General features: G+C 36.2%; 1 protein-coding gene across 4 annotated transcripts in view; it reads left to right on the forward strand.

Moving 5' to 3' along the window:
- KIAA2026 (KIAA2026 ortholog) overlaps window positions 1-14,107 on the forward strand; it is a 144,373-nt gene that overhangs the window by 16,607 nt on the left and 113,659 nt on the right. For all 4 annotated transcript variants that reach the window (XM_046022143.1, XM_046022144.1, XM_046022145.1 and 1 more), the window contains exon 2: window positions 3,334-3,534. In XM_046022143.1, the coding sequence (XP_045878099.1) occupies window positions 3,334-3,534 (201 nt within the window). The remainder of the gene's footprint in view (window positions 1-3,333; window positions 3,535-14,107) is intronic.

A 14,107-nucleotide genomic window follows, 5' to 3' on the forward strand; every position in this document is an offset into this window, starting at 1 on the left:
TTGTGTTTGATGCTCTGAAGCTACATCTATTAACAAAACAAAATCCTTATCTTCCTGGAGCTTTCATTCTGGTGAGATGGAAAGTTACCAAATAAATAGATAATTATACAATATAATTTAATGATAAACAGGAAAAAAAAGAAATGGATAAGGGAACAAAGAGTGACAGGGCACCCTTTACTAGTTATGATGGTCAGGGAAGTCCTCTCAGGTATGCTGACACTTGAACAGATTTGGATCAAGTGATAATGCCTAGCTATGCAGATATTGGGGGGAAGAGTTCTTTATATGAGGACAAGGATGATCAAGGGCAAAGCTGATATTACTGTGAGTGAGAATAATTCAGAGACTTTTGTGGCCAGAACACAAAGAGCTATGATGAGCAGAGTGCTAGAAAATGAGGTCTAGAGAGGTAGATGTGGGTCATATTACACTAGATCTTTTAGGCCTTCAAAATTTTTTATTTTAAGTGTAACTGAAAGGTTTTGGACAAGACAGAGCAAAGGAATGACATGATCCAATTACCTGTTAAAAGAATGACCTGGGTTGCTGCAAGGAGATAAGAAATAGAAGCCAGGGAGATGAACCGTGAGAGACTGTGGACTCTGAGAAACAAACCTGAGGGTTTTGGAGGGGTGGACTCAGAAACAAACCTGAGGGTTTTGGAGGGGTGGGGTGAGTCTGATGGTAGGTATTAAGGAAGGCACGTATTGCATGGAGCACTGTGTGTGATGCATAAACAATGAATCTTGGAACACTGAAAAAATAAAATAAAGTTAAAAAAAAAAACAAACCAAGAAACAGAAGCCAGGTTGCCCTAGTCATGAAGAGGTTGCAATAGTCTAGGTGAGAGTTTGAACTTGTACACAAACATACATACTACTTGGTGCCATGTGTATGTTTACATATACATATATATAATTACTTTTGGGTTAGAAGGTATATTCAGAAACTTTTCCATCCAGCAGTGTAATATGGACATCTTTTATAGTGAGTACATACAGACTTCCTAATTCCTTTTAATGGATGGATGTTATTCCATGTTGTTTATGTTTACAGGTTGTTCTTTTTCAATAACAATGTGTATGTGTATGAGAGAGAGAGAGAGAGATTGCTCACAGTTGTGGAGATATGTCTGTAGGGTAAATTCCCAGGACCATGATGGGTCAAAGGATTTGAGTACATTAAATCTTAATGATTATTACCAAATTGACTTCCAAAAATGTTACAATTTTACATATTCAATAATGTTCTGTGAACATTTTTCTTTTCTAGATTCTCCCCAACACTGAGTAATCTTTACACTTTTTAATTTTTATACCTTTATATGAAAGAGACTGCATAGTTTTCCTTCTTATATTTTAATTATGAATGATAAATATCAAAGTATATACATTTTTTCTGATGAGTAATAAAGGATATTAATTTCTCTTTGGTCTTTGTTCTGAGAAAATACTGTTTAAAAATAGTTTATATAATTTCATCCTCTCTACTTGTAAGATTGAAATTAAAGGATAAAATGTAGTTTCTGCTTTGGTTACATAATAATTTAGCCATGTGACTTCCTGTTTCCTTCAACTTTTATCCCCAATGCTCTGCATATACTGTGACCTTTGAGATGTCATCATGTTTCAATGCAATATTGTTCATTAATGTTCTCTTCCATCAGTATTAATGAGGAAGTAATTAAAATTATAGAACTAGTTAGTTCACCAGTAAAATGAACCCAAGTATACCCATTCAGTATCTGTTATTGCGAATCATCTTCATATATTTTGGCCCATATTGCTTCTGGCCGACATTCCTTTTGGCCCAATTAGCCATCAGACAGACCTGTGCTATTGTGCATAAAATAATCACAGCCTGAAACAGTATGGCGAGATTAGCCCAAATTCTTCAGGATTACTTGAACATTTAAAGTTCATGCCCTACTTGAAGCTGAATCAGTTACGTTTCCTTACAACAAAGAAGACATAAAATAGTACCGTAGTTCAGTAGAACCTTGCTCCAGATGGCCTGAGACTAAGATTGTTATAAAAGTTCTTCTTACAGTAATAAACTATTATGAACAAGGTCCAGGATGGAAAGGCATTTGATTGTATTTCATGCCATAAAGTTTTGTTTCGTTGAACCTTGGCCTGCTTTGTATTAAAGCCTTTAGGAAAGCAGGAAAATTTGATTACAGGATCAACTTTTAATTTACTTAGAATTCATCCAGCATATTGAATGCTTGCTGGGGGTATTGACTTGATTTTGCCATTGTAGAAATAACAACATGTTCAAAGCCTTCAGAGACTCTGGCATATTTCACAGAGGTAGAAGAGGAGATATTTTCCCTGATGCTTTTTATAATTAGCCGTTTTTATAGATAAAAGTTCAGAAGTCACGTTTTAATTTTGACTTTAAAACTTGATAAGATAAATGTTTCTTTTTCCAGTGTAAATGGTTTTAATCAATTATTTCAAATTCATCAAGGGGATTTATAGATAATTAAAATGCTGAGAAACTTTTTTATCAGTGTTTTCAAGTATTAGAGTAGTATATTCGTGCATTAATAGAATATTATAGGTTAGGGAGACATTCGTGTGACATTGAAAATGGAATTTTGATTCCTAGATTCTTTTTATAGGTTAGTCAGGTTTCCAAATCTGTACTTATATATCATAGTATTTAATACATTGTAATGTTTCATTTGCTTATAATTTCTTCAAAGCATGTATGTACCATGAATATTCTCTCCCAAAATGTTTTTGTAGTATTGTGCCTTTTCCTATACCAATGACAGGTAGTACGAAAAGGATAAGCTGCATTTAATTTTGCAAATTGTAAACTTTTTTGCCCATTAAAGTGATAGTGTTTTTAATCCTTAATTTTAATGTGAAAGATTCATGTATTTCTTTTTTCTTTAATTTATTTATTTGAGAGAAAAAAAAGAGGGAGCATGAGCAGAGGGGAGGGACAAAGGTAGAGGTAGAGGGAAGAGCAGACTCCCTGCTGAGCGGGGAGCCTGACCTGGGACTTGATCCCAGGACCCCAATATCATGACTTGAGCTGAAGTCAGATGCCCACCCAACTGAGCCACCCAGGTACCCCAAGATTTACGTATTTCTCACATGTAGTGAAGGGTCTGTCATTCAGAATAATTTTATAATGGGTAAGGAAAATTAGAAATTAATGAAGGACAGATTAAAATTTGGAGCATAGCTAAGTAAGGTTTAACTATATACTTTCTATATAGTTAGCAAAAGAGATTATTCTTAAGATGCTGGTTTAAGAGCGTTTATTGCTTACCCAGAAGATTTGACCTTATGAATTGACTTATTCTTCTCCAAGGCACTTGAGAGAAAAGACAACGATAGCAGTTACATCTAGAGGCTATTATGGATTGGAGGATGAGAAGGAAACTGCATGTACCTCAACAAGGCGTCGGTCAACACCACGAAGTTTGGCAGGCTTGACAAGTGGAGTTTTTGAATCTATAATGGTTCAAGTTTTGAGACAGGAAGAACAGCTGAGAGCAAAAGAAGAAAAAAGGTAAATGTTACAAAAAAAAAAAAAGTCATTTTCAAATTTCTAGGAAGTACTTTTCAAAGAGTAGCTGTATAACTTTTGTGTGCCCGTATCAAATTTTGGGCCCTTATTTTAGTAGTATCGTAAATGCATTGTCACTCAAGTATGAAATCATAATGAAATACCACAGTGAAATTTGTTTAAAAATAGTTTTAAATTTCAAACCAAATTACTTTGAAGCTAAACACAAATTTTTATGAAAGATTTCAGAATGCTTTCTAGATTTCTAGAAGTATATCAAATGAATTATAAATGAAAATAGAAGTATTATCAAATTTTAAATTAGAAGAGTTTTATATAGATTTGTATAGCATTAGAGTAGATTCACAGACCTTTAAAATTAGGAGAAACTCCGAAGATTATGCAGTTCAAAATGACACATAGGTTCACCTCTGCTAGTTTATCCATTGGTATTAATTTTCTGGATAACTCAGCCTACCCTGGGCTCATCAGGAAAGAATGTTGTGCTTAGTGTTGCCTTCTAGGGTCTGGGAGCATAGATTAATGGCATTTGTATAACATTTTATTTATAACAAAAGAGACTAGGGCCCAAAGGGGTGATTACTTAAAAAAGACTGGTGATTTTCATAATAAATCAAATCTCAAACTCAAAATATATTAGGAGTGATTGCTGTTGTAATAGGGAACTGCTAATGCTACTCAAAGATAATTTATAATGTCATTGTTATTTTCAGAGTAATAAATTTTGCTTGCTTTTATATTTGTATCATTAAAAATCAATCTTAAGACTTTCTTCTGCCATAGTTTTTATTCGAGTGATTAATTCATAACCCACTGTGAAATACTTTTTTTTTTCCTTCTATAAAACCTCATAGAGCTTCTCCTGTTAAAGGAAAGTGGATTTTATGAAAAGGGATAAAAGATTAATCTGAAGTAGTAGATAATAGCTTGGAATGGAGAGGAAATGAAGAAAAGGAAGGCTTATAGGAAGAAGGCTGTAGTAGTCTAGATCTTCGCTACTGATGACCAGAAATAGGGAGAGAGAAGTCAGATTGTTCTGGGAACAAGTAACAAGACTAAGTGCCTTCCTTGAATACTAAGGGATAACAAAGGAAGAGGCAAAGATAAGTTAGAACATAGTTGTAATAATAGTTATAGCAGCAATAAGAATATAAAAAAGAATAGTTAACATTTATTGAACATGATTATTTGCCAGGTTTGGCTCTAAGTACCTTATATGTATTTAACATTTATCCTGAAGCACAGAGAGATTAATTAACTTGCCCAAGATCAGGCAGTTTTTGAGTGGTAGTCAAGATTTGAAGCCAGGCATTTTGGCTCTAGAACTTGTGCTCCTAACTAATATGCTCTCCTTTTGACTTGTAATATGATAGAACTAATAAAACAGAAGAACCTGAATCCTCATATGAAGAAAGATCAGTGAATTCTTTATAGTAAGTTGTTTGAAGTGATGGAGAAACATTTAAGCATCCAAGTAGGAATGGATAGCAGGAAACTAGAAATCTAACTGAAACTTTTTCTTTTCTTCAGTTTTACATGTTTGTGTGTCCTTGGGCTTAATGTCAAATAAACATAGGTGAATAAGATATGGGCAAAAATCCACCATTAAGTGTCTTAGTGACTACGATAATTTCATGGAGTACTATGAATTAAACTTTCTCTTTGGGTTTAGTATTAACTTTTCATTTTTAAATTATAAGTATTTTAAACATGAAACGAAGAATAAAATTATAATAGAAGTCCATGTACCCACTAATCAGCAATTTTTAAAGAAATTAATATAGTTAAAACAGGATTCCCTAGATTGCTTCTTTGTCCCCAGAAGAAACCACTGTCCTCACTTTGTCATTCCTGCACATTTTATTATTGAATTTTAAGAATTCTTTTAATATTATATTTTATATATAAATTATATATTATATTTATCAAATATATGTACATTGCAGATATTTTCTGCTGATCTTTGCTTGACTTTTCATTCTCAGTGTTTTTTAAGAAATAGAACATTTTAGGGCGCCTGGGTGGCTCAGTGGGTTAGGCTGCTGCCTTCGGCTCAGGTCATGATCTCAGGGTCTTGGGATCGAGTCCCGCATCGGGCTCTCTGCTCGGCAGGGAGCCTGCTTCCCTCTCTCTCTCTCTCTGCCTGCCTCTCTGCCTACTTGTTATCTCTCTCTCTCTCTCTCTCTCTCTCGCTGTCAAATAAATAAATAAAATCTTTAAAAAAAAAAAAGAAATAGAACATTTTAGCTTCAGGTTTATTCTTTGGTTTTAATGTTTTGTGCTTTTTATGACCTAAGAAATCTTAGCTTACCCAAGATTATGAATTCCCCCCCCCCAATTTTTTTTTTTTTTTTAAGATTTTATGTATTTATTTGACAGACAAAGATCACAAGTAGGCAAAGAGGCAGGCAGAGAGAGAGAGGAGAAAGCAGGCTCCCCGCTGAGCAGAGAGCCGAATGCAGGGCTCGATCCCAGCACCCTGAGATCATGACCTGAGCTGAAAGCAGAGGCTTTAACCCACTGAGCCACCCAGGCACCTCCCCCCTGAAATTTCTAAATTTTGTTTTATTTATTAATTTAGACAGGGAGAGAGAGAGTGGGATACAAAGGGAGAAGAGAGAGAGAACCTTAAGCTGGCTGTGTGCCCAACCCAGAGCCCACGTGGGCTTGATCTCACAATCTTCAGATCATGACCTGAGCCAAAATCAATTAAGCGACTGAGCTACCCAGACACCCCTCTAAATTTTATTTTTCATGGTTAGGTCCATGATTCATTTGAAGTTAATTTTTGTGTGTGGTTTAAAGTAAAGGTTAAAGTTTTGTTGTTTTTTTTTTTCCCATATAGTCCGTTGCCCCAGTATCATTTGTTGAAAAAAACTATTTTTTCCTTACTAAGTTAGATTTGCATCTTTATTGAAAATCAGTTGAACTTGGGCACCTGGGTGACTCAGTTGGTTACGCGACAGCCTGCAGCTCAGGTCATGATTCCGGAGTCCTGGGATCAAGTCCTGCATTGGGCTCCCAGCTCCGTGGGGAGTCTGGTTCTCCCTCTCACCTTGTCCCCTCTCATGTTCTCTCTCACTTTCTCTCTCTCTCTCAAACAGATAAATGAATCAATCTTTTTTTTTAAAAAAAGCAATATGATCTCTGAAAAAAATATCAGTTGAACATATATTTATGAGTCTTTCTGGACTTCTTACTCTGTTTCATTTATCTATAGGTCTGTCCTTAGGCCAATAATACAGTGACTTGATTAATAAGCTTTATAGTAAGCTTTGAAATTTTGTAATATGAGTCTTCCAGCTTTGTGTTTTGTATTTTGTTTTCAAAATTATTAGGTTACACTAGCATCTTCAGAATTTCTGTGTGATTTAGATCATATTGTAAATGCCTACAAAAAAAAATGCCTGAGGAAATTTTGATTGAAATTGAATGGAATTTATCAGTCAGTTTCTGGATAATTGTAAATTTCTTTCAGTGCCATTTTTTAATTTTCAGTGATTACATTTCTCACGTATTTGGTTATATGTATATTTGGTACCTGTACATATTTTCATGTTTTTGATGCAACTGTAAATCATTTTTAAAATTCAATTTACAGTTTTTTCTTGCTAATATATAGAAATACAATTGATTTTAGCATAGGGACCTTTGTCTCTTTGTACTCTGAGTTCTGAAAGATTGAGTTTCAGTAGTTGGAAAGTCTGCTATTGCATGCATATGTGTATTTATGATGCTTATGGTTTTTTGATGGATTGACATCCTCCTTATGAGTGTCTCTTTTTATCCCTGATAATATTTCTGACATTGTTTAATATTGCCTTTTAGCTCAACTGTTGGCTTATGAGCTATTATTATTTGAGTTTTTTTTTTAGTGACTTCTCTAAGCTTTACAAGATGTGCTTAACTTGCCATATTTAATTTCAAATTTATACTACTTCACAGTATACTGCTGTTTACCTCTTATACTTTGTGCTGTTGTTGTCATTTTACTTCTACAATATGTTATAAACCCCAATACTCAGTTATTGTATGTCCTTTAAATAGTTACCTTTTGAAGAAATTTAAGAATGAGGAGAAAAATGTATTTTTTTAAATTTGAGAGTGAGCTAGTTAGAGAGAGAGAAGGAGCAGGGGGAGGGGCAGAAAGAGAGGGAGAAGCAGATTCCCCACTGAGCAGGGAGCCTGATGTCGAACTCCATCCCAGGACCCTGAGATCATGACCTGAGCCAAAGGCAGATGCTTAACCGACTGAGCACCCAGGCATCTGAAAGAAATGTATTTTAAATTTATCTGTACATTTACTCATCCCAACAATCTGCCTTCCTTTGTACTGATCCGTGATGCCATCTGGTGTCATTTTTCTACTGCCTGAAGAACTTTCTTTAGCATTTCTAATAATGTAGGTCTTTCAGTGAACTTTTATTTTTTGGTTTGAAAACGTTTTTATTTTTCCTTACATTTTGAAGGAGAAAAATCTAGCTTGACTTCATTTTTCCCCCCTATCGGTACTTAAAGCATAGCATAGCTTAACCATACATAATTTTTTTTAAGTTTTATTTTAAATTCCAGTTAGTTAACATACAATGTAATATTAGTTTCAGGTGTACAATATAGTGATTTAACACTTCCATACAACACCCAGTGCTCATCACAACAAGTGCACTCCCAATTCCCATCAGCTATTTTACCCATTCCCCCCTCCACCTCCCTTCTAGTAACTATCAGTTTGTTCTCTGTGGTTGACAGTCTGTTTCTTGGTTTATCTCTCTCTTTTTCTTTTCCCTTTGCTTGTTTTGTTTCTTAAATTCCACATATGGGTAAATCGTATGGAATTTGTATTTTTTTCACTGACTGACTTCATTTACCATAATACTCTCTAGCTTCATCCATGTCCCTGCAAATGGCAAGATTTCTTTCTTTTTTATGTAATATTCCCTTATATATATATACACCCCACATCTTCTTTATCCATAAATTAGTCAGTGAACACTTAGACTGTTTCCATAATTTGCCTAGTATAGATAATGCTGGTGTAAACATCAGGGTGCATGTATGCCTTTGAATTAGTATTTTTGTATACTTAGGGTAATAAATACCTACTAGAATAATTGTTGGATCAGAGTATTTTTAACTTTTTCAGGAACCTCCATACTGTGTTCTAGAGAGGGTGCACCAGTTTGAGTCCCATCAACAGTGCAGGAGGGTTCCCTTTTCTCCGCATCCTTACCAACACCTGTTGTTTCTTGTGTTGTTGATTTTAACCATTCTGACAGGTGTGAGGTGATATCTCATTGTAGTTTTGATTTGCATTTCCCTAATGATCATTGATGCTGAGCATCTTTTCATGTGTCTGTTGGCCATCTTGATATTTTCTTTGGAAAAAAAATGTCTTATTCATGTCTTCTGCCCATTTTTTAAAGTGGATTGTTTGTTTTTTGGGTGTTAAAGTTTAAGTGCTTTATATATTTTGGATATTAACCCTTTATCAGCTATGTCATTTCCAAATATCTTTTCCCATTTTGTAGGTTGCCTTTCAGTTTTCCTTCATTGCAGAGCTTTTTATTTTGATGTAATCCTAACAGTATATTTTTCCTTTTGTTTACCTTGCCTCAGGAAACATCTCTAGAAAGAAGTTGCTATGGCTGATGTCAAGGAAATTACTGCCTATGTTATCTTCTAGCAGTTTTATGGTTTTCAGGTATCAGCATTTAGGTCTTTAATCCATTTAAAGTTTATTTTTGTATATGGTAAAGAATGTGGTCCAGTTTCATTCTTTTGCATGTTGTCCAGTTTTTCCAACACAATTTGTTGAAGAGATTTGACTTCTTTCCGTTGAATATTCCTTCCTGCTCTATCGAGATTAATTGATCATATCATTGTGGATTCATTTCTGGGTTTTCTCTTTTGTTCCTTTGATCTGTGTGTCTGTTTTTATGCCAGTACCATACTCTCTTGATCACTACAGCTTTGTAATATAGCTTAAGGTCTGGAATTGTGATGCCTCCAGCATTCCTTTTCTTTTTCAAGGTTGTTTTGGCTATTCGAGGTCTTTTCATTCCATACAAATCTTAGGGTTCCTTGTTCCAGTTCTGTGAAAAATGCCAGTGTTATTTTCATAGGGATTGCATTGAGCCTATAGATAGTTTTGGGTAGTATAGACATTTTAACAATATTTGTTCTTCCATTCCATGAGCATGGAATGTCTCTCCATTTCTTTGTGTCATCTCCACTTTCTTTCACTACTGTTTTATCGTTTTCAGAGTACAGGTCTTTTACCTCTTTGGTTAGGTTTATTCCTAGGTGTCTTATGGTTTTTGGTGCAGTTGTAAATGGAACTGATTCCCTGATTTCTCTTTCTGCTGCTTCATTACTGGCCTATAGAACTACAACAGGTTTCTGTATGTTGATTTTGTGTCCTGTGACTTCATTGAATTGGTCTATCAGTTCTAGTAGTTTATCAGTGAGTCTTTGGGGTTTTCTATATATAGTATCATCTTAACTGCAAATAGTAAAAGTTTGACTTACTCCTTGCTGATCTGAATGCCTTTAATTTCTTTTTGTTGTCTGATTGCTGTGGCTAGGACTTCTAGTACTATGTTGAATAAAAGTAGTGAGATTGGACATCCCTGTCTTGTTCCTGACCATAGAGGGAAAGCTCTCAGTTTTCCCCCAGTTTTTGATATAATGTTCAGTGATTCATTAGTTGCTTATAACACCAGTGCTCATCACAACATGTGCCCTCCTTAATACCCAGCACCCTGTTACCCCATCCCCCCACCTTCTCCCCTCTGAAACCCTCAGTTTGTTTCCTGGGTCCATAGTTTTTCATGGTTCATCTCCCTCTCTGATTTTTCTTCCTTTAGATTTCCCTACCTTCCCCTATGGTCCTCCATGCTATTGTTTATATTCCACATAAGAGTGAAACAATATGAAAATTGTCTTTCTCCTTGACTTATTTCACTTAGCATAATCCCCTCCAGTTCCAGCCATGTTGATGCAGATGATGGGCATCCATCCTTTCTGATGGTTGAATAACATTCCATTGTATATATGAACCACATCTTCTTCACCACTCATCTGTTGAAGGGTATCTCAACTCCTTCCACAGTGTGACTATCGTGAACATTGCTCCTTGATCATTGGGGTGTATGGGCCCTTTCTTTTCACTATATCTGTATTTTTGGGGTAAATACCCAGTAGTGCATTTGCAGGATCTATTTTTAGCTCTATTTTTAATATCTTGAGGAACCTCCATCCTGTTCTCCAGAGTGGCTGTATCAGCTTGCATTCCTACCAACAGTGTAAGAGGGTTCCCCTTTCTCTACATCCTCACCAACATTTGTTGTTTCCTGACTTATTAATTTTAGCCATTCTACATGGTGTGAGGTGGCATTTCCTTGTGGTTTTGATTTGTATTTTCCTGATACCAAGTGATGTTGAGCATTTTTCCATGTGTCTGTTGGCCATTGGATGTCTTCTTTGGAGGAATGTCTGTTCATGTCTTCTGCCCATTTCTTGATTGGATCAGTTGGTGTTTTTTTAGGTGTTGAGTTTAGTAAGTTCTTTATACATTTTGGGTAACTAACCCTTTATCTAATAAAACTTTAGCACATACCTTTTCCCATCTGTCAGTTGTCTTTTGGTTTTGTCAACTGTTTCTTTTGCTGTGCAAAACCTTTTTATCTTGATTAAAGTCCCAGTAGTTCATTTTTGCTTTTGTTTGTTTCCCTCGCCATTAGAGCTGTATCTTGCAAAAAGTTCCTATGGCCAAGGTCAAAGAGGTTGCTCCCTGTGTTCTCCTCTAGGATTTTCATGGATTCCTATCTCACATTTAGGTCTTTCATCCATTTTGAGTTTAGCTTTGTGTATGGTGTAAAAAAATGGTCTCGTTTCATTCTTCTACATGTGGCTATCCAATTTTCCCAGTACCATTTTTTGAAGAGACTTTTTTCCATTAGATGTTCTTTCCTTGTTAATTGACCAAGAGTTGAGGGTCCATTTCTGGGTTCTCTCTTCTGTTCCATTGATGTTTGAATCTGTTTTGTACCAGTAGCATACTATCTTGAGATTATAGCTCTGTAATAGAACCTGAAGTCCAGGATTGTGATGCCACCACCTATGGTTTTCTTTTTGAACTTTTCCTGTGGCTATTTGGGTACTTTTCTATGAAAAAAAGTTGATGGTATTTTGATAGGGATTGCATTGAATGTATGGATGGCGCTAGGTAGCCCATTGAATGTGTGGATTATACACATTCTGACTGGTGTAAGGTGCTAGTCATTGTGGCTTTGATTTGTATTTCCCTGATGCCAAGTGATATTGAATATTTTTTCATGTGTCTTTTAGCTTTTTGTATGTCTTCTTTGGAGGAATGTGTCTAGGTAGCCTAGACATTTGAATAATATTTGTTCTTCTAATCCATGATCAGGAAATGTTTTTTCCATTTCTCTGTGTCTTCCTCAGTTTCTTCATGAGTATAGATCTTTGCCTCTTCAGTTAGGTTTATTTCTAGGTATCTTATGGTTTTTGGTGCAGTTGTAAATGGGATCAATTCTTTAATTTCTCTTCCTTCACTCACATTGTTAGTGTATAGAAATGCCACTGATTTCTATGCATTGATTTTGTTTCCTGCCACTTTCCTGAATTCTTGTGTAAGTTTTAGCAGTTTTGGGGTGGAGTCTTTTGGGCTTTCCACAGAGTATCATGTTGTTTGTGAAGAGTCAGAGTGTGACTTTGCTGATTTGGATAGCTTTTATTTCTTTTCATTGTCTGATTGCTGACGCTTAGACTTCCAGTACTATGTTGACCAACAGTGGTAGTAGTGGACAACCCTGTTATGTTCCTGACCTTATGGGAAAAGCTTTCAGTTTTTCCCTGTTGAGGATCATACTTGCTGTAGGCTCTAAGTATATTTATGATTTTGAGGTATGTTCCCTCTGTCCCTGTACTCTGTAGAGTATTAATCAAGAAAGATGCTGTACTTTGTCAAATGCTTTTTTCTGCACCAATTGAGAGGATCATATGGTTGGTGTCTTTTCTTTGAATAATGTAGCATATCACGTTGATTGATATGTGAATGTTGGACCACTGATGCAGCCCAGGAATGAATCCCACTTGGTCCTGGTGCATAATCTTTTCAGTGTACTTTTGGATTCTATTGGCTAGTATCCCGGTGACAATTTTGGCATCCATGTTCATGGGGGACATTGGCTTGTAATTCTCCTTTTTGCTGGGTCTTTAGTGTTTTTGGGATAGAGGTAATGCTGGCCTCATCGAAAGAGTTTGGAAGTTTTCCTTCCATTTCTGTTTTTGGAAACAGCTTTAGAAGAATAGGTATTAATTCGCCCTTTATTTTTCCTCACAAAATATTTTTATTTATTTTTATATGATTTTTTATTATGTTCGGTTAGCCACTGTATAGTACGTTATTAGTTTTGGTTTTTTTTTTTTTTTTTTGATTCAATGTCCTTTATTTCTTTTTTTTTTAAGATTTTTTTTTTATTTATTTGACAGAGACACATGGACGGGACTGGAAGAGATTATGCTGAGCGAAATAAGTCAAGCAGAGAGATCAAGTATCATATGGTTTCACTTATTTGTGGAGCATAACAAAAAACATGGAGGACATGGGGAGATGGAGAGAAGGGAGTTGAGAGAAATTGGAAGGGGAGATGAACCATGAGAGACTATGGACTCTGAAAAACAACCTGAGGGTTTTGAAGGGGCGGGGGGGGGGCGGCGATGGGAGGTTGGGGAAGCAGGTGGTGGGTAATAGAAAAGGGCACATATTACATGGAGCCCTGGGTGTGGTGCAAAAACAATGAATACTGGGGCGCTTGGGTGGCTCAGTGGGTTAAAGCCTCTGCCTTCGGCTCAGGTCATGATCCCAGGGTCCTGAGATCGAGCCCCGCATCAGGCTCTCTGCTCAGCGGGGAGCCTGCTTCCTCCTCTCTCTCTCTCTGCTGCTTCTCTGCCTGCTTGTGATCTCTGTCAGATAAATAAATAAAATCTTTAAAAAAAAAAACAATGAATACTATTACACTGAAAATAAACAAATAAAAATCATGCCTGAGGAGGAAATTTAACATGCAAATAAGGCATATGAGTTCTGGCAGCCGCATCCCCACACCCAGCTACCGGTTTCCTAACTCCTATGTGCTAAGAGGGCACTCCCTTCCCCAACTCAGCCCCTTCAAAATCTTCCCCTGACCATTGTTCAGGGAGCAGCCCTGTATGCCTTTTCCTAAGGCTGTCTTCCTCAGGCCTGGGAGTGAGCTAGCAATAAACACTTCCTGCACCATCCTTAGCTTCATGTCTACTTCTACACACAAGAGTTAAAAAACCCCAAGTTCTGTAACAAAACCAACTGTGCTGGCATCTTGACCTTGCACTTCTGGTCTCCAAGACTGCGAGAAATTGATTTCTGTTATCTAAGTCCCCTGTCTGTGGAACTTTGGGACAGCAGCCTGGCAGACTAGACTACCCCTAGTCCTGATTTTCTATCATTTATGACTATGAATAATTACAATGTTATTAGTTGTTGACATAGTGT

Source organism: Meles meles, chromosome 11, assembly GCF_922984935.1.
Source record: "Meles meles chromosome 11, mMelMel3.1 paternal haplotype, whole genome shotgun sequence".
NCBI lineage: Eukaryota > Metazoa > Chordata > Mammalia > Carnivora > Mustelidae > Meles > Meles meles.